Below are 25,269 nucleotides of genomic sequence, written 5' to 3' on the forward strand. Positions count from 1 at the left end.
TATTCCGCTCTCAATGGAATGAGTCTCTGGTTGTGGCATGACAATCTCAGATTATCTTTGCAGAGGATTGATATTTTCGCTGTGATATGAAGCTTCGTCGTAACAAATGGAGCATGTCATAAAATCTAATCAAACGCATTGCAAAAATACATCGATCTCAGACCATGATCCAGTGTATTTGTGCATAATCCTCTCGCAGTTTATTTTGTAATCCATGCCATTTCCTTTCGCTCAATCTTGTAGTTTTACCTCGACCGCGACCAAGCAGTACGCCTCTAAACCCCCATCACACTCCGGTTGATTATCCATCATCTATTACCTACCTGTAGTCCCCTTCATAAATGTACTTATCCTGGGAATTCCTTTCATAATCAGTCATACGAAAGCTAGCTCCTGGTGAGCTTCAAAAGTTCTCGAGGTGTCTAGCGAGGTTCATTTTGCAATTGTGAGGACCTCTGATGAGGAATTGTTCTTCAGATAGGTACTTTGGGAAGCTCTCAAAAAGGAAGCGTGGGAACATAAGGGTGTCATGCTATCTATTGTATCAAACACCCGGTCAGAGGTAAGATGATTTGAATGAGAACTAAATTGGCTATGCTTTTAATGCGCACCGTCAGAGTGTTTTGATGCGAATGATACGGTATGATATGCTGATGATTCTCCTTCGACATTATATATATCGCGTATATAGTATATGTATTATTCAATTAGATATATACATAGTCCTCAAAGGTTTCCAAATAAAACAGGCATCTTTAGCCCACATTGCTGATATCCTATCTTTCTTCAAACTATACACAATATTTATCTCAACAATTCCAAAATCTAAAGTCTCATTTTCCAATTAATTTTCTGCGAGTCCATGTCGTCTGGTTTGTCCATGATATATACACCTGTGTACGCGAATGAGCGCCCTCTAAGGAAGAGAGAGGTAGAGCTCAAGAAGTTTGGGGTAGTTGGGTGTTCCGAGGCCTGTTTTATGGACGTTAGTATACTATTCTAAAAGCATAAGATCTTATACTCTTCGCAAATCAAAAATGCGCAAAGCACCCAAGAAATATAGAGAAAAGCAAGACAAGAACACTCACCAGTAACGGGATCCCATCCCTCCACTGCTGTGAACCCAGCAGTGTCGCATCCTTGGTTGCCTCCACTAGTGACATCATTCAATACACCTGGATTGGCATACAAGACCGGGTTGACGAAGCCAATAGGCGCCTTGCCAGCGTTGATACGCTCAGCGTTGATTAGGGTGAAGATGGCGCCAACAACGGGAGCAGAAGCAGAGGTGCCGTAGACGAGAGAGAACACGCCGTCGACAGCAACAACATAGTTTACGCCGTTGGCGGAGATGTCTGGGAAGCCGCGGGTCACTTGGGAGTTGTTGTATTGGGCGGAGGTGTAAGGTGGGAGATGCTCGGCAACTTGAAGGTGGTTAGTGCGGGCTTTGGGGGTACAAAGGTAATATGTGTGAATAGGGTTGAGACAGCTGTGGTATTCAAAGACTGGGGTACTTACAGTAGGTTGCTAAGGCATCAGTTTGGTAGTCGGGGGCTGAGAAGACGTTGGAGAATCCTCCACCGGAGTAGACTAGAGAATTGTGATTAGTAAACGTCATGATGATTATCAGGCCAATTAAGAAATGATGGTACTCACTGACGGACTCAGCGGCCTCTTCTGGTTGAGTAACAGTAGCATTTGGCTTGACTTGGGTAGCTCCGACAGCTGTAATATATGGACATGTGCCAGGGAATGAAGGGTTGAATGCTGTTGCAATTGTGTTAGAATGAGACTTTCCAACAATATATGAGATGAGATGACATACAGTTTCCAGTGCCACATGCGCCTCCGTTACCCGCAACACCGTAATCACCAGAAGAATACAATACGGTGACACCTTGAAGACCTAGCTTAAGATATTCATTGCATTGACGTTTCTCATAGGCGGGGGAAAGATCAGTCTCATCATAACCATAGGATGTGGAAATAACGTTGGTAGCAGCGAATCCACCACAGTTCGCAGGTCCTTGGTAATAGTAGCTGGTGTTACCGTATGGATCAGGGTATACTCCATCGTAATCTGGATCGTCACCGCCATCTGTTGTACAATAATCGCCATCGATAGCATCAAGGAAGTTGTTGAATGAAGCTCCCTGTGCAATGTCTCCAGTTTGATATAATGTTACCTCTTGAGGGTATGCGAGAGTCATTCCGTATTCGAGATCCAAGTCCTGGGCTGAATTAGGTGGGCAATTGATGAGTGGATGTCAGAACCAACTTACTGATTCTCCGTTGTAGCTGAAGGACTCAACAATTGTCTGAAGAACACCTCCATCTATGGAATCGAAGACGGGTCTAGATCCGACAAGTGCAGGAGAGAAGTTACCAAAGAATAGATCCAAATCTATACATGATGTCAATATATATGCAATACTAAATGGAAAGCAACACTTACCACCAGGGAGATATGCCTGTGGCGTATATTCGACAATACCATATGAATCTACGAATGGTTAAATTTGATGCTATCAGCGAAAGGGCATACTTACTTCCTTCCGCAAAAGGAGCATCTGTTGGAAGCTCATATAAAGCCTGAAGACACTCGGGTGTGATGTGTGTATTGCACGTTGTCAACGCCGAAGCTTGTAGTTTAGCGTGTGATGTAGTTGAGACAATTTTGCCTTGCTTGGGCAATGATGGATCACTTGGTGATCCCACTCTGTGGCCATCACCAATTGCTCTTCTGGCAAGCTGATCTTTCTGATGAGTACTCAATTCTCGTTTCTCCTTTTGAGGTACAATCTTTGCATCGAAGTGAAGTGTTGGTGTGATAAAATCAATGTGTTTGCGAACGTTTTCAGGAACGCTGTAGTCGTCACAAGCAGCGGCGGTTTGGCCACTTTCCGCATGTGTATAAGACTACAAGTTAGGGAATCAGTGATTGTCTACCGAATAGTATTTTGGGAAGAGATGAAAACCAGAGCTATAGGTGGACGAAGGTAATTGTGATGAATATAAACATGTAAAGTTGAACACTGGTAGAAGCAACTGAGAGACGTAGTCGGACTTACGTAGTACTTAGTGTTCAGAAGAGACTCTGCTTCTGCAACAGTAACGTTGGCATGAATCCAATTGAGACTTTGCGATTGCTTTACGCGGTCGCTTTTTATTCCATACTCTGCAAGCCATTGGGTTACTGCTCTGAGAGATTCGGCACTTGGGGCAAAGGTTTCAGCCACCTTCTTCGCACTCCAATGGTTGCCAAAGTTTTGAGAAGATGGGTCGGAAACATCCATCAAGTATGCTTCGGCATTGTGCAAGTTGTTTTGGGTGATGGCAAATCGCATTGGGAGACTTGAATCCGGGTGCAATGGATTCTCCCTACGCCAATTGCGAGGTACTTGATCTCTTCGCTCATGAACAACATGTCTTTTCTGAGGAGCTGGAGCGGCAATCACTCCAGTCAAGAGACCGTATGCAACGATAAGTGAGAAATGCATGATGTGAGCAAAAAGAGAATTCACTTGAGTTTTCAACCACTTGGGGAGAGCTCAAGTTCTTATGGAACAATGAAAATAGCTATGGGAGCTTCCTTATCACCTGCCATGTCTGGTAAATAACTGCGAATATCGGTACAGAGCTCTCTTCCTAGACTGCTAAGAACTTGGCAAGTAACGTATTGCAAGGCTGCATGCAAGGCTACATGTGTATTCAGGGGTGGTCAACAGGGTTATTGACACCATTCTTGCTCATATTCGACTAGTATGATAAGTAACTTGCAGCATTGATCAGATGCAATATCTCTATCTCAATCCACCTGCATGAGGGAAGACAGTAAAGGAAGGAGTTAACACGATGTGCATTACCTGCCTGATAAAGAATAGTTGGCAGGTACTCGTGAAGGTATAGGAAGTGTTGTGATGAGGCATGTCAATAACACCATCAGTAAGTTGCAACGTTCCAATTGATCTTCACTCTGCTATCTGAGACTTTTGGGGATAACAGGACGTTTGAGCATCTCGTGCTCACTCGAATCATCCAAAACCCTAGATATCATTGGAAGAGTGTGCGTGTCACGACATTTAAAGGTTTAGGAGAAAAGAAGGGAATTCAATATGTGTGTGTGTTGATAAGACGAATTCAACATGTGCCGAGATAAGGAATGTCTGGGGTGTTGCTGTGTGTGATGGCATATGAGGGTGGTGGCGGTAGTGGGAAGAGCGTTGATTCGATATTCATTGGTCATGGATATCACCGTGGAGATAGAAATGAAAAGCCGGAAATGCTCCAACGGCTATGGCTTACATGCAGAATGCAGAATGAATGTAACATGGGAATTCAAACAGAGGCAGACGGAAGATTTTACCCCTCCACTCATGTGTCGTGTGTCTGAGTGGCCTTGCTGCCTTGCAAAATACGATGAAGCTTGACTTTGAGATCTCCAGCAGAATGAATCTCACTGGATGATACAATCTGAGTCTATTTTTCATTTATTAGAAAGTTAGAAAGTTAGAAAGTTAGTTGATAAAAGAACTTTATGATTGGTCGATCATCGATTAGCCTTGCAGATGATCTCGGCGCTCGAATTATTAATACGATATATGATTGGTCTACGGAGAGGGACGATCCGCTCACTAACCCCATATTGCTCACTCCTGCCGTCAGCCTTATTGCCTCAGCCTTACTCGTCATGGATTTCTCCCGTAACATCCAAATTCAAATTCATGCATTCAATTTTAAGCAATGTTTCAAACGATGCGTAATCATTTGGAAAAAATCATTTGAGAAATGTACATCATCAAATGTAATGAGAGAATCCATTCCTACCTAACACTTACATAAAATACAACGCACAACGCACAAGCGACGCAAAACACCCCACGAACTACAACATCATCACTCAACGATAGAGATAGATCAAGCAGTATGTCTATTCTCGGGGATTTTGTCGAGCCACCTGAGGTCGAGAGCCGTCTCGTATCCTTCTATCGAAACAAGACACCGGACAATGCAGGACGATTACTTTCGCACATTATGTCTTGGGATTATGAGAAGTTGGAGGATATACACGACTACATTCAATGGCTGTTCCCTCTTCCAGAGGAGTCCATGTTTTCAGGCGCACCTTTAGTTGATGAGAATGTCTTCAATGCGTTCCATGCATTCAATTCTTCCACCGAATTACAATGCCATCTCAAGCACTCTTTGGTTAAAATGTTGGACTTCTATGGGTTCAAGTTCGCTGATGCTTTGGATGGAAATGATTTGCCTGTTGTAAGTTTTGCATCAATTCGGCAACCACAACTGATCGCAAAAGCCTAACATTTTCTCTCAGATAATCAGATCCTCCAATTTCTATGAAAGATGCTCCAATTGGCTTATCAGGAGAGATCACAACCATTTGAGAATCAGCAGAATCCTTCGCTCTCTTCGCGTTCTGGGCTTAGAAGCAGAAGCTGCCGCATTTTATAAGGCACTTTCAGACATTGTTTACAATGGACATTCTCAAGTTGTTAGCTCTCAATCTGCGGAATTCTGGCGACGCGCTGCTGAGAGACCTTTACATTGGGCGCCACATCTAACCGAGAGTGAATGTGCCAATGATAAACAATGGAAAATAGGCCTAGATTTCTTAAAAGAATACGAAAGATTCAACATGGCTAGAGATTTGCAAAAACAGCACGACGCAAAGAAGGCCCTTGAGGAAAAGAAAGAAGTAGAATTTCAAGCCACGAAAGCACATATTGCTGCAGTCACCGCCGAGCGGAAGAGAAAAGTTAGTGGAGAGGTCAAGACTGTCCCGAAAAAGCGAGCTAGTATTTCTCAGGAAAGCAAAGGTCAAAATTCCGAACCTCAACGTTCTGAAAAAGAAGCTGTGGTTGCTGATGCACGTGAACCTATACGAGGACCGCAGGAAGTCGTACAAGAGGAAGCACCACCAAATGAACCTAAGCCTTTCCAATCCCAGTTCATTAGGCCTGAGCTTTTTGAACTCGCACTTTCTGGGGCTGGACTTGCTGAGCCTAAGGTTGACCAACCCGAGCTTGAAGATCCCAGACCTACGCTTGTTGAATCTGAGTTTGTTAAACCTGAGCTTTCTGAACTCGCGCCTGCTAAACCCAAGCTTGAAGATTCCAGACCTAAGCTTGACAAACCTGCCGGTGGACGTATGGAACGAAAGTCCTCGGAACGCGGTGAACAATCTGCGATTCACCAAATTCAACAATACCAGCTCATGTCTCCTCGTCAACCTTGATCGATCTGACGTCATATCTTACGAGTCTTATTTTTCCTCTTCCATTCTATCTTACACGTTATAAATTCGTTGATCTAGAGGATCCATAAGTTACTTACAGACGTTACGTGGTATACAGGTCGCGGCTTTTGCACTATGGCGTTCTGAGCTACGTATTTCAGGGGACGGAGTTTAATGGGTCGAATTAGGGAGAGGTTAGAACATGGAGGAACTACTATATACCCAAATTTTCTTTATGGGCTTCTGACAAAAATGGAACTAGTGCTTATAGAAAGATATACGTGTGCCGGATAGAGATACTCAGAGTAATGAATAAAAAATCTGGCAATATATTCTTCGTCGAAGTCTAGAGAATATGATCTCATTCTTGTCTAGTGCCTAAATTTACAGTAGATGTGTACATGTATTTCAAATTAGACTTGAGTTAAATCTATCATACTTGTCATGATCCAGATAGTGGCTAATATCATTCGATACCCACCTGCATACCTTACAGGCGAGCCTGCTTCCCGAAACTTGGAATCACATACCTAACCTGCTATGTCAGGACGGGAATGCTGCATACATGCAAGCTCTCAATGATTTCAAGATGTCCCAGAATGAATGGCTGACTCGGTGAGTATAAGACTACAAATTTTCATCTCCTCAATTATCCCACTCACTTGAACCTCAATCAACACGACGAAAAAGAGCAAGTATTGAAAATCTAATATCCTTCCATTCTTGACAGAGTACAAACCCCATTATCTCTATACAGTCTATACTGGTTTGTCTAGGTAGGTATTCAATACACCATCATCCTCACACACATCAAACCTTCTTTCAAACCCCCTCCTTTCTATTACAATTTTTATTTTCTTGGCTCTGATCTTAATACCTCAAGGTTCATAAGGAGATTTTGCGCGCGATCCCGTCATCACTCTACCTCCCTTCTCCGTAACCAAAACCGCGTCTTCGATTCTCACGCCGAAGCCAACTTTTTTGCCGAGTTTGGTGGCTTGGGAGGAGGTCATGTAGATTCCCTTTCGTTGTTGTTGCTGGGTTAGTTTTGTGTTTCTTTTTTGAGGGAAAGGGGTAGTCTATGTATGAGGAAGAGAGAAGGGGAAAGAAAGAAGATAAGTAAACTTACAGGTTCATTGGTAACGACTTCTCCTTTCTTCAATTTCTCTGCATTAACCCCATTGAGATATGGATGTTCGTGCATTTCCAACCCTAATCCATGGCCTAATCGATGTGTGAAAAACTCTCCATACCCCTTCGCTTTGATAACATTCCTAGCCGTCTCATCCACAACCGAACACGTCTCGTTGATGTTCATCTTCTCAATGGCCGCTGTCTGTGCATCGTATACCAAATGCCATATATCCATCAACTCCTGATCAACTGTGGATGTGGATGGGAGAATAGTACGAGTCACATCACTTCCATACCCATGCAACGAAGTCCCTATATCCACCAACACAAATTCTCCATCCCTAAGAACCCGTCCCTTACCACCTCCATGCGGATTAGCAGCCTGTTCGCCAAAAAGAACTATTGACCAAAACCCAGCCCCAACACCCGCTTGTGTAAAAAGGCCCTCGGCAGCTTCCACAATACTTTCCTGACTCATACCCACCCTGATACATTTCTGCAAACTCCTCACCAGCTGCACCGTAAACTCATTTACACCCCTCAGAATATCCAACTCCGTCTCACTCTTCACAGCCCTCAATTCCTTCATTTCCAAACTCATCAGTTGCACATCCACTCCCACATCCTGCAATCCCGCCGCCACCATAAACCGAACATGTTCATCCAACACCACCTTCTCCAACCCCATCTCTCTACGCAACACCTCGTAAGGATTTTCCTCCTCCCTCCACTCCACAATCCTCTTTGTCTCCTCCTCAAAAACCATATCCAAAGCCCCTATCCTCCCCCTCTCAAACTTCGGCACCAGCAACGTCGCTCCCCCCTCCTTATCCAAAACAACCAAAAACGGCCTCTCAGAAAGTTCAAACGCGCTCGACACATTCCCAAAATACTCCGTCGAAGCCGACGGCTCCGCAATAAACGCATCTACCCCATCCTCTCCCAACACCCCCGCCAAAATCCTCTGTCTCTCTAGAAATTCCTCTCGAGCAATCGGTTTTACATCCAGAAGCTGCTCATATTTTTCCAAGTGCGACCAAGTGCATTGATGGAGAGATTCGGATGTGAGCTGGAATTCCCGATGGCGATGGATGGATTGGGATGAGAAATAGGTGATCACAATTGCGACGAAGAGGGTCGAGGCAAGAAGTGGGAGGAATGTCAGGTGATCTCTATAACGGCGTCGTTGATTTCTTGTGGGTGTGTCTAAAGGGAGGAGGTATTCCCTCATATCTTTTTCTAACGCCATGTTGTATGTGCTCTTATTGGAATTATTGGGGTTATGGTACTTGATGAGGATTGCTTGTAGTCTAGAATTTGGCTTGGTTCAATTGGGAGTTCCAGAGTAAAGGGTCGGGACAAATACCATCGACAATATTTGTTACCTCTCTCTGAGTTGAGAAATAGCACAATAAACACTGGTTGGTTCTGATGCTAGAAGTTTGTTGTCCTCCCAGTGTTGAAGGGTTTGATGGATCTTGGAAGCTCACCGTGAAAGATAACCTTGAAAGATAAAGAAGGGGCCGTGCATGATATCATCTCATCACATCAAATCGAACGGCACAGGGGTGTATCATGTAACCAACCAGTTTTCAGAAAGGTACTGTCAAATTCACTCATGGCAACAAGTAGATCAAATTCTATGAACATCTCTGTATTTGTATATAAACTTAGAAAAGAGCGATATAGACAATGATTTCGCTTTTCTGATACGAAAAAGTATTATAATCAATGAATCTCTCATATCCAAGGAAATCTAGTCAGGCAAGAAACATACAACGCATACAACGCTAATCTATATCATCCCCCTTCTTCTTCTTTTCTACCACCAACCACCATTCATAAACCATGTATAAAAAGACTGTGACTACCTGAAAGATTTTACATTTCAAGTAGGGCATTGACTCCTGGCTCACTAGAAACATAGATAACATCATGGCTATCTGTGAAGCCGTTGAATCTCGTTGCAGAACACTTAGTGTATGCACCCATACTCTCAAAATAGAGCCAGTCTCCAACGTCAAGATTGTGATTGAAGCGAATGCTTGCAGAGATGCGATCAATACCGTCGCAAGTTGGGCCCCAGATTGAGTACTCGGTGCCTTTGAGGGTTGCGTGACTTGCCAGAGTATCAAAGTAAGAGCGGTTGCCAGTGTGAAGGACCTGAGCAATTGGGTTTTGATGATCAAACATGATGCTAGAGAAATTGCCGTAAAGACCATCATTTAGGTAAAGCATGTAACTCTTTTCCAATGTTTCTGGGTCTTCGACAGTTCGGCGTGCAATGACGTTACAAGCGAGCGTGAAAGCATTGGCGACATAGTAACGTCCAGGTTCTCCGATAATTTTGATATGTTTTGGCATATATTCCTCGAGGGCATCACTAAGTGCGGAAGCCATTACTTCAAATGTCTCAGTGCAGAAACCTCCACCGACGTCGAGGGTGTGCATGTAGTAGCCATAAGTGCGAGCTTGTTCGAAAACGGTGTGAGCATCCTGAACTGCCTTCCTGAATGCAAGAGGGTCTGAGGCACCGGATCCTACATGAAAGCTAACGCCAACAACGTTGAGGTCAAGTTCTCTGGCTAGAGCAAGGAGACTACTTGTTGCATCCATTGCTGCTCCAAATTTCAAGCTCAATCGGCACAAGCTCGAGGAGTCATCGGTAGAGATCCGGAGAAATAGTTCAGCTCCTGGGAACAATTTCTTAATCTTGTATAACTCATCGCTGTTGTCGAATGTCATTTGCTTGACTCCTTGCTTCTCAGCATATCGAACGTAGGAGTTCGTCTTGCATGGTTGAGCATAAATAATACGGGTAGGGTCGATGCCAGCCTTGAGGACTTGCTCTATCTCGCCCTTGGAAGCACAATCAAATCCTGTGCCAAGTTCTGCCAAGAGACGAATGACTTGTGGGTCTGGGTTGCATTTGACCGCTGTTCTGAAGTTAGAAAATTTGAATCCGACACGTGAGTAGGTATGAAAGACTAACCATAAAACGGTTTGACTCTGGGTAAATTCTTCTTCCACCTCATGTGCTGTCTGTAAACCTCGCCTAGATCAGCGACGAAGAACGCATCTTCGTCATCTGCCTCGCAGACATCGTTATCAATATTTTCCACCCTTTGCTTTAAAGCATTTCCAATTATAGTTTTTGCGGTATTCACGCCATTGAGTTCAATATAAGAATCTTTGGGATAGTATGATTCGATACTATCAAGATTGTTATTGTTTTCGTAGGTAATAATGGCGGAAGGTGACATATCCTCGTATTTGACCAAGGATTGTTTGATATAGTTGTGATTTGTTTGCTAGTGAATGTCAGTATGGCCAAGAAAGTGTCAAAATGTAGCCAAGCAATGCCAGTAGGTGATCAAACATACTTGTACTTTGAAAGCCCAAGGGTATATTAAGGTGGTCTATAACGATCAGATCCTGTGCTGATCTGGCGAGGTCGGCTCGACTCTTCCTCTGCGAGAGGAAGGCCCTTTAAACTCGTCCTATGCGGCAGCTGAGGAGTTTCGGACGAAGACGGGGTGTTGTTAAACAACTCGTAAAACAAACGCTCAAGCTGATTAAAGTGCAGCAAAAGGAGGTGGTGTGGTGTTGATGATGTGCCGGTTAGGACGTTCGGAGTAATCTTGATCAGAAACTAGTATCGCGGCCGTTGGAGCCGTCCTGGATGTTTCGCCTTTGATTAGACCAAAGGCAGTCGAGAGGGAATTTTAGGTTCTTCGTGGTTAGAAGATCTGCGAGTGAGGTATTAGCAACAGTGTCTTGAAATGCCGCATCTCGACGTCCAAGTGACATGCGTAAGGCGTTCAAAAATCGCTCTGATCCCCGGATCATAGATAGATGATCAAACGGATACGATGAAAGGCGATAATAGCATTGCTCTGCGAAAGAACAGATTTTTCATCGGCGGGGTAAAGATTATGTTCATGTACTCACCCGGAAAGAATTTTCTCAATATAGTCCAGACAAAGACTATATCGTGCAGGTGTTTTGATTGATGGAAGACGATGAAGTTAAACAGATGGATAGGATTCAGCACAGCAAGTGGCCAGTATATTCCACTCTCTGTGTTATGTACTGAGTAGGTTATGGAGGTGGGTGGCTAGACTGGCTTCTTTGGAGCTTTTTCACGGGTGAGCTTGACGCTTGACCTCAGATTTGGCTGTTTAAAAATTTGTATTAGACTAAAAGTTTTAGCCGACCCACTCCTTTCCAATAAAAAATACCTCATTTATGATTTCTCCCGATTCTCTCTTCCAACCCCAACTTATTATTACATATACACACACACACAGGTATAGACATAGGGATTAGGTACATGTCTATAGAATTTAATTTATATCTCATTTAATATCTCACCGTCCTGTGCATATTTGATTTGGGATGAATACGAAGTAGGTATTGGGTACGGAGACGAAGCCAGGTATCGATGAAGTTCTACAATTCTGCCCAAATCCCAATTTTTACCGCGATCTTCAGGCACGTCTTGGAAATTTGAATATTTTGAGTGGATGACGTACAAAGAGGTAAACGCCAGTGCCTGGTGATAGAATAATAAATTCCCCAATGTTTTTCATGACTCGCTCTTCTTATTCGTGGGCTGCGTGGAGCGGGCTGCGGGTGTTAATTCCAACAATAATAAAATGACCAAATACTTGAGTACCTACGTTAGCGAGGTTTATTAGATAACAAAAGACTCGAGTCGGTCAGCAATATTTGTCTCAGATTAGGCTATTTTATATGCATGCATGTCGGTTAACCACCTAGTGTTTTAAAAGTAAATCTGTAATATGAAGACTATCGTTACTAAAAATACAGTCCACCATTTACCATATGAACGGCTATAAACTTCCGACATGCCCCAGACCAACTACCGGTATTTTATATCGCATTAGTCCAAACTGTTTCACGGCGAATACTTAACAGATTTATCTACTTAATAAGCTTTAGCGTGCTTCGGTGGTTATAGTATGGCTGGCTGTAAATGTTTACCTCCACCGTTTTTTAACCCCTCTTTGACCCCTTTATGAACCGCCAACAAACTTCCAAATATCCAAATATCCCTCATATAATACCACACCCCCCCCCCCCAAATCCTATCAGGTAGCCAATAAACTCCCCTCATTTACTTTCTACAATACATGGCTCCGGTATGTCCTCACATCTTTAGTCCGCCATCCCATGCCTCCGGGACCACAGCTCTGAAATAAGATGGAACCATAAAGCGATAACTCACGACATATATGCCTGGTTATACACTAAATGTTGCTATTGCGCTAGTCTTCTCAGAGGAAGACGTGACTTGTGATCTAACAGCCATCGAAATAGGACTGCAGACGTGATAATCTGTTCGTAGCGCGAAGAAAGAATTGAAAGTCAAAGAAAAGAGGAAATAAAATGCCTACCAAGGTGCATCTTCAAAATACTGACTTGATTCATTCGAAAGAGTCATGATGTCGAAAGGTTATATGTCATTGCTCATTACATGCTCATCAGATGCCTGTCATGGACATCGCTGATCTTTGTCTTTACCTATCATACATACCATTCAATCATTAATATTGTACATCCCAAACGCCAGTGTATGCAGCTGAGTGGAATACAGTATGTTACAGAACTGTGGGTCTTATGATCCGAAAGCGGCGTCTTTCACATCTTCCTCATCCATGACCTCAGGTTGCTCTTGGGCGAGTCCCAAATTCTTTGTTTCCCAAGTTCCATCTACCCATGACTTTTGCTCTCCAAGGAAAACCATGTTTCCTTGGCCGTTTTCCAATGCATCAACGAGGTATTTTTGCGCAACGGTTTGGACTTGCTCCTTGGTCACGTCCAATAAACGCTCACGTCGTTCTTGAACCATCTCTTCCGAAACTCCGGATACAAACCTTGTCATGCCCTCTTGGCTGACCGATTGAGGTGCATCGACACTTTGGAATACAGATAACTTGGCTTCTTCGAGATCACGTTCGGTCCATTCCTTTTGAACTGCCCATTTACCAGCGTTGCGCATGATCGACATTGTGTTTACAGGATTTGGATCGCGATAAGAGTAGAATCCAAAGATGCCATCAAGTCCCCGCGAGTAAGCTCCTCCGCCATAAGCTCCGCCTTTTTCTCTAATCTCATGATGCAAATGTTTATGAGTCAAGAGCTGAGAGAGTATCTGAAGAGGTGCTCCGGCCGGAGAGGTATAAGATACCGTCGGGAGAGCAAGGCCACCATAGTATACTTGATATGGCAGAGGGAAGAACGTCTTAGTGTTTCTTGTGAAATCTGGGGGAGGAACTAGGCGAGATGGCAATTCAGATCTTGGGATTGACGATAGAAATTGCTGAAGCGCGGCTTCGTTGTTTGTGACACTTTCACTACCACAGGTGAGGGCAGTCCTGAAGGTGGATGATCCAGAAAATGCGAGTCGCTGAATCGTCTTGAGTTTATCAATAACATCGGCTAGTCCTTCAGCCTCGGGTCTCGAGGCAAGTGAGGTGGTGAGCTTGACTTGAGATAATCCTCCCACTTGTTCCTTCAAACGCCCGTATTGTGTTACGCCAGCTTCAGCATAGCCTCTGGCAAACACATGCCCAGATGAAGCGATGTTGTTAACTGCACCGTCTGCCGAACCCTGTAAAAGCTGACGGATGCGGACTTCGGCATCAGGGCTATCAAAATCAGTTTCAAGGACTAGTTTTCGCAATAACCCAAACATCTCAGGCACGTTTCGATCTAAAGCAGTCCCGGAAAAGCTCAAGCCCTCGGATGCCGACTTGAAATCTGTGGGAGACGAAGAAGCATGATAGCCAACACCAATTCCTCCAGTCTTAAGCTTCATCAAGTCTTCTAACTGCTCCATAGTCATGTCCTTTGTCCCAAGACGCATTATAGCATCTGTGAATAATGGAATGTATGCTCGCAGTTCCTCAGGTAGATTTTCGAAAGTGTTGATGGCTCTGAAGTAGGTCAGTCCGTTTGTGGGTGCTTCTCGCCATTGTACATTGACATTATCAACCTTGGAATCCCTTAATTCTATTTTCTCGTCTTGTCTTGGAATGTCCTTAACATGAACAGTTGGGAGACAACTGAGATCTTGAGTGTTAGATTTTCCTTGCTCTTCCAAAAGCTCCAATTCCCTCTTTTCTAACTGCGCACGAGCTTCAGCTTCACCGCCAGCCTTCTCAGTAACCTCTGCAATCTTCTTTGCGAGACGTGTGGCTTCTTCGGCTACAAGCTCATCTCCATAAGTTGTCGAAGGAGCCATTGTGAAAGTGAGTGTATTGTCATTTAGTAAGTACTTCTCCAATAATCCCTCCAAATAACCACCCTTCTCAAACTCCTTTTGAAATGCGGCCACAGTATCGTTCCAAGCTAGCGCTTCAAAGGGATCAACGCCCTCAAACCACTTAGGTTTAATTCTTTGCATCAGTGACATACCGAACTTAGCAGTTTTATGCTTCAAGCTCAACTCCAATTGATGTAGGTAGCCATCGATTTTAGATTTCTCAAATCCATTTTTATGTGCTTCTTGGAAAGTCTTGTGAATTGCTTCCTTGACTTTCGGTACGTCGGCTTCTTTAACGCCGGTCAACCCAACAGAGAATATTCCGACTTTTCCAGAAGGATCATAACCACTATTTGGACTCCATTCGGTTCCCAAGCCAGCTTCAATTAAGTTTCTATAGAGTGGAGATCCATATCCATCCATGAGTAGCGCAAACATTATTGAAAGTGAGAAGGTCTCTAAAACATCCGTAGCATCACCTACCAGCCATGAAGTTGAGGTCTTAAACTGCATATCTGCATCCACCAATGGGTCGATAGGCCCTGGAACTGTGATACTCTGTGGACCAGATGATAAATCGATAGGCTTTAGTACTTCCATATCTCCATTGATGCGCTCAAAAGCATTCAGTTGAGCATTGACCTCTACAAGATGATCTGCCAAAGGCATATCGCCGTATGTAAAAACTTTGGCATTACTTGGATGGTAGTGATCGGCGTGGAAGTTCTTTAATTGCTCATATGTCAACTCGGTCATCTTTTGTGGATCACCTCCAGAGTTGTTGATGGCAGGGAAAATATGGTCTTGAAACCTGATGTAGTAAAGATATCCAGCGTCCGACATTTGTCCCTTCATCTCGTTGTACACAACACCTTTGAACACCAATTTGCTATCTTCAGGTTTGGCAGTGTCTCCCTCGATTGCCACTCGTGGGTTCTCGGGCCCTATTCTCCATCCCTCTTGTGTAAAGTCGCTCTGTTTCAATAGTGGATGCAATGTTGCATCAAGGTAAACAGACATGAGATTTTTGAAATCTTGTTCATTGGTGGTGGCGAAAGGATAGAATGTGTGAGAAGACGCAGTGAATGCATTCATGAAATTTGACAATGTTCTGGGTAACATTTTGAAGAAAGGATCACGAATGGGATACCTACAAACTATTCAGCGCGATCCAATGTAATATGGATAATAATAGAAGGGAAGGCAATTTACTTTTTGCTTCCACATAATGTTGTATGTTCCAATATATGAGGAACTCCAGTATCATCTGGAGGATTTGTTTTGAATCCAATAGAGAAGACATTATTCTTATCTTCTCTAGCAACATGTAAGTAGTCTGCGCCCGTCTTATCATGCTTCAAATGAAGTGCTGTCAACTCAAGTTCTTGAACATGTTTTGATCTTAAGAGTGTAAATCCATGAAGCTTTTCACCTGGCTTTGGATATTGGGCGAGTTCCGTCACACCTTTCTTTGCAGCTTGTCGTAACATATTTCTTATATCAATATGTCATCAAAGATACAAAAAAAGTGAGAGAGAGGTAATGAAAGGACGATGGAAGGAAGGGAAGGAACGTGGGTGAATTAATATGGTGAGGCGCAAAGGAATATGATTACTGATTTCACTATTGGAAGGTTCGCTTCAGTGAATTTTCGTGTTTTTGATTGCCCGATTGTCCGGCTCGGCCACACTAGCTTGCTTATACAGTCAACCTCGTAATATCTTATTTTGAGAGAGAACGTCAACGTGCAGAGAGGCAATACATGAAAAATCAGAAAATTGAATTGCGACAAAATTAGTCGTCGCACATAAACGAGAAGTACCTAGATACTCACACTTGAATTTTAACAATGTCGACTGGGGCAAATCCCACTTACGCACCTGGCCCTACGAATTCAAGAACCACCTCTATGAATGCGAACCATACCCATGCCGATTATCCCAATGGACATCATCACCATAACGATGCTGGAGTTAAGAAGGGAAAACAGAAGAAGGGGACGGATCCGAGTGAAGCCTCGAAACTCATTGCGGCCAAAATCTCGCAACTGGAACTAGATGCAGCTGGAGAGAAGGATCAAGAGGCAGAGATTGGTTCGTTTTGTCCGTTCTAGAAACTCCCTCCCTATTATCGATTTGCATGCTGCACCAGATTTTTGCTGTCGTGTGCATTGTCTACTCGAAATGCGTCGCGGTGGAAGGAGAGGGGTAAGCGCTTCGCTTCAGAACTGAATTATTGAGTGTGGTCTATTCAAGAATGAGGGGTGTCCTTTTTGGAGGGGGTTCCACGATAGATCGAAATGCCCCTGCTCCTATTTCTTCAATTTGGAGAGACCACAGGGCTGATATGCTCCTTCTGAAGTCCCCCGCGAGTGCATATGGAGGGGCAATGCGAGATTGAGACCTGCTTGAAAAAATTGCTAACGTATTGTGCTATCAAGAACGCGAAGTAAAAAAAGCGAATCGAGAACTGAATTCCTCAATATCCAAAATGGACGATCTGCAAAAAATCGAGACACTCCAAAAGAGAGTCACCGAACACCTTGCGGACATGAAACGACTGGAGCGAGATAATCAGAAAAATAAGAAGCGTGGTGATGTGCTGCAGAAGGAGAAAGACGTCGCGAGAACCGACCTTGGCAAAGCCGTCGTCCTCCGAGAGAAGTTGGAGAAACTCTGTAGAGAATTACAGAAAGAGAACAATAGACTCAAGGTGCGCATTCTGTTGGGTGCATGCGATTTTACAGATGCTAAGCGGGGTTAGGGTGAAAACAAAACTCTACAAGATAATGAAAAGATCGCCAAGGAAGAATGGGATCAGAAGTGTAGTGAAATTCTGTGGCAGTTCCAGGACTATCAGCATACAAAGGATAATCCAAAAACTGTGGTTATCAATCCTGAACTTGACGAACTGTAAGTTCCTCTATGCCATCGCTAGTCCAAGCACTAATGCCCTTGCAGTTTCAAAGCAAAGTTCAAGTCATTGATTGACCAGTACGAATTACGGGAGCTCCATTTCCATTCTCTTCTGCGTACAAAGGAGCTCGAAGTTCAGTATAATCTTGCTAGGTTCGAGCGTGAACGAAGAGCTGCTGAACAGGAGGTAAATCGGGCAAAACAGTTGAATCAGCAGGTTCTAACTTTTTCTAAAACCGAAACCGAGTTGCGAAATCAGTTGAATATTTATGTGGAGAAGTTCAAGCAGGTAGGACCTACTTTTCTACATATGATATTCGTTTTTTTGCTGCTATTGGATGCCTAGAGCTAATTGCCCGCCAGGTGGAAGATACGCTCAACAACAGCAATGACTTATTTCTAACGTTTCGCAAGGAAATGGAAGAAATGTCGAAAAAGACGAAACGTCTCGAAAAGGAAAACATGGCTTTGACTAGAAAGCACGAAGCTACCAATAAGAACATACTTACGATGGCCGAGGAGCGCACCAAGAGTTCCCATGAAATCGAGGCATTAAAGACGAGAAATGAAAAGTTGAGAGATATCATTGATCAGATGCAGAGGCAAGGACGAGGTCTTACCCAAGGCATGGCAGGGACCGTGGAAGGAGAGTATGCTGAAGGTGATTTAGAAGGCACGGAGAGCGAGTACGAGTACGAAGAGGGCGAGGACGAAGGAAGTGAGGGAGAATATGACGACGATACAGAGGAAGATGTTCACCCAGTGCCTCCAAGACCCTTTGGACCTGTACCACCACCTCCTCCGGCCTTGAATGGCATGGCAGCTGCAAATGGTGTGCACTGAGAATAGTAGCAAGGCCCGTCAGTTACACAATTTTGTATTACGATCTTGACATCCATTTCGCGATGCGTGGCTGTCTTATGTGTGCAAATAAACTAGCAAAGTTACTTCTATTGCGACTAAGCAGTCATCGACACTGGGAGATCCTCTCTACACACATGTATATGTACTAGCAGAAAAACAAGTAAATAGTCAATTTCGCTAGCGCGCAGGAACAATTAACTTTGAGCGATCTGGTTGACATTGTGTTCTGTCGATGCTGTCTACACGCCCCTTTGTGACGGAAAACAAACATGCTTATTCATACTCGCACAAAGAAGGCTCGTCCTTGTTCCATTTCTCGTCACATTGAAAAGATTGTTTCTCTCAAAATTTGATAACAGAATCTTTCACACAATGCAGAAGCTTTTTTGCTGTACCAAAATAGATTATAGACCAACAGATGCATTGGCATACAAAATTTTATGCTTCACAAATCCCTAAAACAATTGCTGTAAAGTTAAGTGGTATACCTGGCTGGTTATGAATGTCCTCTCTTCAACTCATGTAAATACGGATAGAACTGCGAGAAGTCTCGCTCAAATAAATGATACACATCTGAGTATAAGAAAAGATTCGCGTCACCCGCACCTGAGATCGGAGCCTAACGACCTCTGCTAACAAGAGATGGTTGTTCAAAGTGCACAAAGAGTTCTTCGTCAATCTGAAAGAAGTCTCCAATCCGTTACTTGGTCCAACGGATGGGATAACCTGGCAGGCTGGCCTCAGGTTATGGCCAGTTCCTCTGTTCAATGTTTGAACAATTGCGTTACGTGAATCTCAAGATTTTCGCAGCATTGTCCATGTTAAGAATGCACGAAATAATGCTAGATTAAGCAGTGATACTGTTCTCTCATTGGGCTTGTTGCTCAGGTATTGAAACAGGATTGAAATAGCACCTCCCATTCCACTATTTAAAGGGTCGTCTCTTTCTCTATCATTCAATTCCTCGTGCACTCATCTACTCCTCGAGCTTCATCTACAGACAATTCGATTAAGACTTTCAAGCAAGACTTTCAAGCAACAATCAGAATCATCAACCAGATCTTACTCGCAACCACTCAACAAGCAAGATGCCAGCCACAGCAGAACTCAGGACGCTTCTCATCAGAAAGGATAAAGTCGCTCCAGCTCCCGCATCCACCGCGAAACTCGCCCCCGGACAAATCCCCAACCACCTTGGGTCACCTTCGGAGGTGAAACTCTCGCACTATCCATCAATCTTGCCCAGAAGAAGTATCCCACAGACACCCAGGTCCAAGACTTCCACCGCATCGTCGAACTCTATTCGGTTTTCACTAAGACCTGCTTGGTCTCAGTAACACTTCCAGAGTACCGCTTCGATGTCGACAAGTCCAACCACAGCCACGTCTTCTTCAATCTCGTAACAGCCATCAATCAGTTCTCCCGCCTCGCTCGCTGCGAAGTCGTCTTTCGCATGCCGAACGAAAACTTCACGCAGCTCACCAACGCTTGCCAGTTCTACCGTCTCAACTTCAAACAATGGAAATTGTTTAGCAAGATCGGAACTCAACAAGTCGGACAAATCGCAGTCGGATCGAGAACGGATCGCAGATTGAATGGTTGGTTCAAAGTCAACATCGCCGGTTCTCCATGAGAACCCCACTTCCAAACTCCACCACCAGTCAGTCTAGCACAATGGTAATTTCTTCCATCTTTCATTTGTAACTCGAGAATCGCAGTATCAAGATCCACGGATCCAACACAATGGTAAGATCTTCCATCTTTCATTTTTAGTACAATATGGGATGCGGTAGGAGTTTTGCATTTGATTTCTTTCAGAAAAGCCAAAAACAACCCCCAGAACAACCTCAAAAACTCTGAAATCTCCCAAAAACAATCAACTATTTTTCTTTTTCATTATTTCCCTGTCTATTTCTTATGTGCTTCCAACGTTTCCTTCTTTTCCTTCGTTTTCGGTGTGCTATAGTGTCCGAGTGGTCATAATTAATAAGAGAGGGGCAAGTGATGATGAGATTGAAACTGCATTAACAGAAAACAGATCCAATTTGTTTGACTTGGTGTCTCAAGTAGGAGTCTTTGATATTCTTCTTGCTCTCAGAGCGCCCAATTCAATAATATCTCTACCAAAAAACCATGTGGTAAGTTTCACCTTGATTGATGAAGTGACTTCGGTGACGGCGGATTGATTAATACAAACAATAGCATTTCAGCAGGTATGAGATGACATGGCATTGAGTACTATAGAGTCGAAGATAGTTCTATAAGAGACTTATTCATCATTGACTAACAATTAACCACAAGCCAGGTATTGTAGCCCTAGTCGTATCGTCAGATCACATATCAGATTAAATATCGGGTATACCGTGAATCAGAACATAAACTACTAATTATCGGCCAAATTGACCAGTAAAAGGCATATCATAACTACACAATTCTTCCTCAAGACCTCATTCAAAACCCTACAACATCACACAATTAACAATCATCTTTTCCCCCTCCCTTGTGCATAACACGACGGCCCGTGTCGGCAAAACTCCCCACAAAAGCTTGAATGCGCCAGCCCCCTGTAAAACTACAGGCCGCGTATCTCCTTCCCTTTTGCGTGTGATAAGGACGGATTCTGGGTGATTCCATCCTCGCCATCCACTCCCACTTCTCTGCGCCAATAATCGTGCCAATGATTGCTGCGGGGATCAGAAATGCTTATCTGGATTTCTATTCATCTTGCGCACCTTCAGTCCTACTAGTATGTTATTAGTAAATCATTCAGTGACAATACCTGCGACCTACCTTTCTCCGCAATGCTACTCTGTTCCTGGATTTGTGATTGTTTCTCTTGGCTCTTTATCCACCAATCGTTGACGAGATGTGTCGTCTCAATGCCGAAGAATCAAGATATTGGGATTTGATGGAGGGGCGGAGGTGCTAATGTGCCTTGCAGCGGATCATGGTATCTCTGATAGGAAACTACTTTATCTACTCATCGCAGATATCGTTCTTCAACTGCCTTTTTGGATCTGTACCGTGCATGTGAAGAGATTTCCGCAGGGGAATGTGGGATTAATCTGATAGCGAAAGAGTGGTGCATGTATGATGCTATCATTTGCAGATATGCGCGCGTTATGGGGAAGGAGTATATGAAGAAGCCTTTGCTTCTCTTGGGTTTCTTCCTCTTCTCTTTTTCCTGTAGCATTCTTCCAAGTGCCAGCTTCTTTTCCATCTCCCGGATTTTCTCACTAGGACACCCTTCAAGATGTATTTCCCCGTCCTTTCCACCCTTACTACTCTTTCTCTCCTTTCCCTCACCTCCGCTCGCTCACTCCCCCGCGCTCCAAACTCAAAGATCTCTGTTCGTAGTGCCGTTCCTTCTAGACCAAGAAGTATTCCCGTCGTTACAGACAATGTCTTGGAACTTACCAAAAAGTCCACCGGAGGCTCTAAAGTCAGAAGCGCAGCTAGATTCTTGAAGAATTTGGATATTGTCAATGGAAGCTCAACTGCTCTTATTAGTTTATTTGAAGGAGAAGAATTTGCTACGGATATTACATTTGGAACGCAAACTTTTGAGGTTATGTGAGTACTTCTCAGGAAATAGTTAACTCGATGATTGGAAGATATCATAGACTAATTGTTCTCCTCTCATCTAGTGTCGACACCGGATCTAGTGATACTTGGTTAGCCGAGACTGGGTTTTCTTGTGTTAATCTCGATACCGGAAAGAGTGCCTCGGAAGCCACCTGTGCATTTGGCCCAACCTACACAAAAGATTCCACCTTCAAAGCTATCTCGGGCGAAGAATTTTCCATTACTTATGGCGATGGAGAGTATCTCACTGGTGTTCTTGGATCGCAGCCCGTGACTTTTGCCGGTATCAATGTAACCACCACTGTCGCTTTAGTCACATCTGCTGCATGGGAAGGTGACGGAACAACCAGTGGTTTGGTCGGTATGGCTTATCCCGGAATGTAAGTTTTCCCCAACAAACATTGAACAATACGAAGAAAGAAACTCATATTAACACCTCATCAGTACATCTGCCTACAAAGGTTCCACCCAAGTAGTCTACAACCCCATCTTCACCACCATGTACGAAGAAGAACTCGTCGACTCGCTCTTCAGTCTCGCCATCGAGCGCGACGTCTCCGGCCCCGCCGGCTACCTCGCTCTCGGCGGTGTCCCCCCCGTCGATTTCGTGCAAGATTTCGCCAGCACCCCCATCCTCGTAACATCCATCACCGGATACCCCAAAACATACGATTTCTACACCATTAAGATCCAAGCCGCATATCTAAACGGAAAAGCCATCTCCGGCGCGGCGACTCCTCAATACATTGTCGATTCGGGAACCACGCTTAATTACCTCCCTACCACGATGGCTAATGCTATTAACAAGGCTTTTGTGCCGGCTGCCGTGTACAGCAATGATGAGGGCGCCTATGTCGTTTCTTGTACTGCTGTTCCACCTGTTTTTGGTATCGAGATTGGCGGTACAGTCTTCTATACTAATCCTCTCGATATGATTCTCTACGCTGGTACTGATGATGATGGAAACGATGTTTGCATTAGCGGTATTGATGATGGTGGAAGTGATACTGCAGATGATTTATACATTTTGGGCGACACCTTCCAGAAGAACGTCGTTACCGTTTTTGATGTTGGGGCTGGCGTGTTGCAATTCGCTGCTAGGGAAAACTATACCAGTAATGATACTTACTAGGTGGAGCAAAAAGAAGGAGAAGTGATTGAAGGGGGGAAAGCTGCCATTTTGAAGATTAGAATGAGCACAGTTGAGAGGTTTGATGATTCTATTGTACATATTTAAAAGCTGAAGTGAAGATAATGAATTTATGAAGGTACAACCCATAATGGAGAATATAGATGAGAGCGATGTTTAGATTATTCCTGAACACACAAAAGTGATACGCAGCCTTGAAGAGGAGCCCGTTGTGCCTTCTACGAGAGTAGAAAGCTTGCCCAATGCCATTTGGCGTTAGAATTTTGAATCTTGAGAGAGGTGTACAATTTGCTAGATTCGAAATACAATGCATCTTTCTGAAAACGATTAATAAAAGAAACATGTGTAAAGATGATATTTCAACTTTGATTTGTCCTTATCCTTACTGAGCCCAAGAACTCCTTAGAATTTGCGATTCTAACATTTTCTGATCATTGATATGGGACCCAGCCAATCTCATCGATAGGTGCCTGAACCCATTGTCTGTGTTCTTCATCCAAAAACTGATAGATATTGGCCATTAAATGATTGCTCCATCCTTCTATCCACCAGAGATTTTCCAGCTTCCTAAAACACACAACTGAATATGCAAGAATTGCTAATGCTTCTTGGGTACCATCATTTAGACGACTCAAGTACTCATCAGGAACACGGAAAAGCCAGATAAAAATGTCCCCCGTCTCATATTGCTCAGCTGGACACTTGTACATGAATTGATACGAAAGTTCCAAGCCGCGGATAGCTTCGGTATATATTTGTACTTCATGCTCATCGGGTACTGTGGTTTCGATTGCAATTCTTAGGTGACCTAGATGTTCAACTTCATCATCTGCGTATGTTTGACGTAACATGACTCTTTCTTCTCTGGCTTTGAACAGGGTGTTCAAAGGCCCTGTTAGAAGTGCGTCTTTGAATTGATCGATAATAGCGGTTACACCGCGAAATAGCACAAGCCATGAGGTAATTCCATTATCGCCGACAATTACAAATTCATCAACACTGCGAGGTCGACCTAATGTGTGCATACCGGTGAATATCGAGAAGACATGGAGCGCTGCACAGGTCTCAGTGGTAATGTGAGGAATGAACGCAGTGCCTTGACGGAGTGCTGCTTCATGTTGCTGCTTTGAATACTCATGAAGTTGTTGACTCCGATCAGGCCTGTTGCGAGCCATGTGGAGGGCCGATAGAGCGAGTAGCGCACGCATGACGAATTCGTGCCGAAGTGCAATCTCGACAATCGTGGTTTGATATATCTTTCTTACCACAGGATTGGAGTTAAGTGAGTTGCTTGTTGACACGACAAAGTTGTTGAAGACCTCCAAATCCATAAGATTCAGATAGGGGTCTTGGCCCTCGACAATTCGACCCAGCACATTATTTGGAGCTGAAACTGAAGTTGATGATCCAGGAGAGGAGAGCGGTGTATTCTTCGCCGAAGTTGCTGCATCCGCTTTTGAATAATCACATTGTACTGAATGCTTGATACAATTCAAGCAGCTAGGCTTTCCTTCGCCACACTAATCGATGAGTTAGCCACTGTTCAACTGAGGTCTATCAACACTCGAGTGAGGGCAACAAGAAATTGACACTAAAGATACACAATGTCAAATGGACTGTTTGTAGGATATGAAATGAAGACTTGGAACTTACCTATGTGTGTACTGCTGCCGGCTTGGGCAGAAGGATGCAAAACGGATCAGTCAAACGGCAGCTTTAACTAACCTTAATCTTTCTCCTCTTACAATTATTGCACCCCGTCCTCGTTTTCCGGTGAGAGCGACGAGAAGAACTGAACATTTTATCGGGTCTTGTGACATCATTATCCATCGTTCTGGTTACAGAGTTATCATCAGTCCACTCTCGAGTCTGGAATTAATGCTTGTCGTTGATGGGGAACCTCGGTGTGGGTGCGATGTAGATCCCCGAGTATGTATCACTCTGCTCTGATTCCTCGTGAAAGCCCAATAAGCTCTTATATGTATATATATATATATACTAATCACAAGATGGGTCCAACACCTTTATTAATACAAATACATCCAGAATGTAGCCGTTGATGAAAAATGAGTAG

At 43.8% G+C, this 25,269-nt stretch overlaps 8 protein-coding genes across 8 annotated transcripts; 4 read left to right on the forward strand and 4 right to left on the reverse strand.

The window, feature by feature from the left end:
• Positions 1 to 916: 916 nt before the first annotated feature.
• Positions 917 to 3,500, reverse strand: Bfra_008906 (putative subtilisin-like protein; the record flags this gene model as incomplete). Its single annotated transcript, XM_037339262.1, has 9 exons — positions 917 to 972; positions 1,089 to 1,445; positions 1,519 to 1,590; positions 1,657 to 1,767; positions 1,826 to 2,231; positions 2,283 to 2,404; positions 2,456 to 2,503; positions 2,550 to 2,919; positions 3,072 to 3,500. 9 exons carry the CDS (start codon positions 3,498 to 3,500, stop codon positions 917 to 919), a joined length of 1,971 nt encoding a protein of 656 aa, XP_037190828.1.
• Positions 3,501 to 4,926: 1,426 nt separating this feature from the next.
• On the forward strand, positions 4,927 to 6,256 carry Bfra_008907 (putative opioid growth factor receptor conserved region protein; the record flags this gene model as incomplete). Its single annotated transcript, XM_037339263.1, has 2 exons — positions 4,927 to 5,274; positions 5,336 to 6,256. The coding sequence occupies 2 exons, from the start codon at positions 4,927 to 4,929 to the stop codon at positions 6,254 to 6,256; spliced, it is 1,269 nt and encodes a 422-aa protein (XP_037190829.1).
• An 878-nt stretch (positions 6,257 to 7,134) lies between these two features.
• Positions 7,135 to 10,653, reverse strand: Bfra_008908 (putative ornithine decarboxylase protein; the record flags this gene model as incomplete). Its single annotated transcript, XM_037339264.1, has 4 exons — positions 7,135 to 7,278; positions 7,386 to 8,678; positions 9,296 to 10,326; positions 10,383 to 10,653. The coding sequence occupies 4 exons, from the start codon at positions 10,651 to 10,653 to the stop codon at positions 7,135 to 7,137; spliced, it is 2,739 nt and encodes a 912-aa protein (XP_037190830.1).
• A 2,378-nt stretch (positions 10,654 to 13,031) lies between these two features.
• Bfra_008910 (putative mitochondrial presequence protease protein) lies at positions 13,032 to 16,171 on the reverse strand (the record flags this gene model as incomplete). The annotated part of the gene is made up of 2 exons (XM_037339265.1): positions 13,032 to 15,831; positions 15,894 to 16,171. The coding sequence occupies 2 exons, from the start codon at positions 16,169 to 16,171 to the stop codon at positions 13,032 to 13,034; spliced, it is 3,078 nt and encodes a 1,025-aa protein (XP_037190831.1).
• A 359-nt stretch (positions 16,172 to 16,530) lies between these two features.
• Bfra_008911 (putative muscle-derived protein (neurite-outgrowth-promoting) protein) lies at positions 16,531 to 18,439 on the forward strand (the record flags this gene model as incomplete). Its single annotated transcript, XM_037339266.1, has 5 exons — positions 16,531 to 16,774; positions 17,122 to 17,393; positions 17,445 to 17,593; positions 17,642 to 17,885; positions 17,960 to 18,439. 5 exons carry the CDS (start codon positions 16,531 to 16,533, stop codon positions 18,437 to 18,439), a joined length of 1,389 nt encoding a protein of 462 aa, XP_037190832.1.
• A 1,109-nt stretch (positions 18,440 to 19,548) lies between these two features.
• On the forward strand, positions 19,549 to 20,093 carry Bfra_008912 (uncharacterized protein; the record flags this gene model as incomplete). Its single annotated transcript, XM_037339267.1, has 2 exons — positions 19,549 to 19,671; positions 19,731 to 20,093. 2 exons carry the CDS (start codon positions 19,549 to 19,551, stop codon positions 20,091 to 20,093), a joined length of 486 nt encoding a protein of 161 aa, XP_037190833.1.
• Positions 20,094 to 21,713: 1,620 nt separating this feature from the next.
• Bfra_008913 (putative aspartic-type protein) lies at positions 21,714 to 23,177 on the forward strand (the record flags this gene model as incomplete). The annotated part of the gene is made up of 3 exons (XM_037339268.1): positions 21,714 to 22,033; positions 22,108 to 22,425; positions 22,490 to 23,177. 3 exons carry the CDS (start codon positions 21,714 to 21,716, stop codon positions 23,175 to 23,177), a joined length of 1,326 nt encoding a protein of 441 aa, XP_037190834.1.
• Positions 23,178 to 23,626: 449 nt separating this feature from the next.
• Bfra_008914 (putative c6 transcription protein) lies at positions 23,627 to 25,025 on the reverse strand (the record flags this gene model as incomplete). Its single annotated transcript, XM_037339269.1, has 2 exons — positions 23,627 to 24,715; positions 24,921 to 25,025. The coding sequence occupies 2 exons, from the start codon at positions 25,023 to 25,025 to the stop codon at positions 23,627 to 23,629; spliced, it is 1,194 nt and encodes a 397-aa protein (XP_037190835.1).
• Positions 25,026 to 25,269: the final 244 nt, after the last annotated feature.

The sequence above is a fragment of the Botrytis fragariae genome (genome assembly GCF_013461495.1).
Source record: "Botrytis fragariae strain BVB16 chromosome Unknown tig00000101, whole genome shotgun sequence".
Classification (NCBI taxonomy): Eukaryota; Fungi; Ascomycota; class Leotiomycetes; order Helotiales; family Sclerotiniaceae; genus Botrytis; species Botrytis fragariae.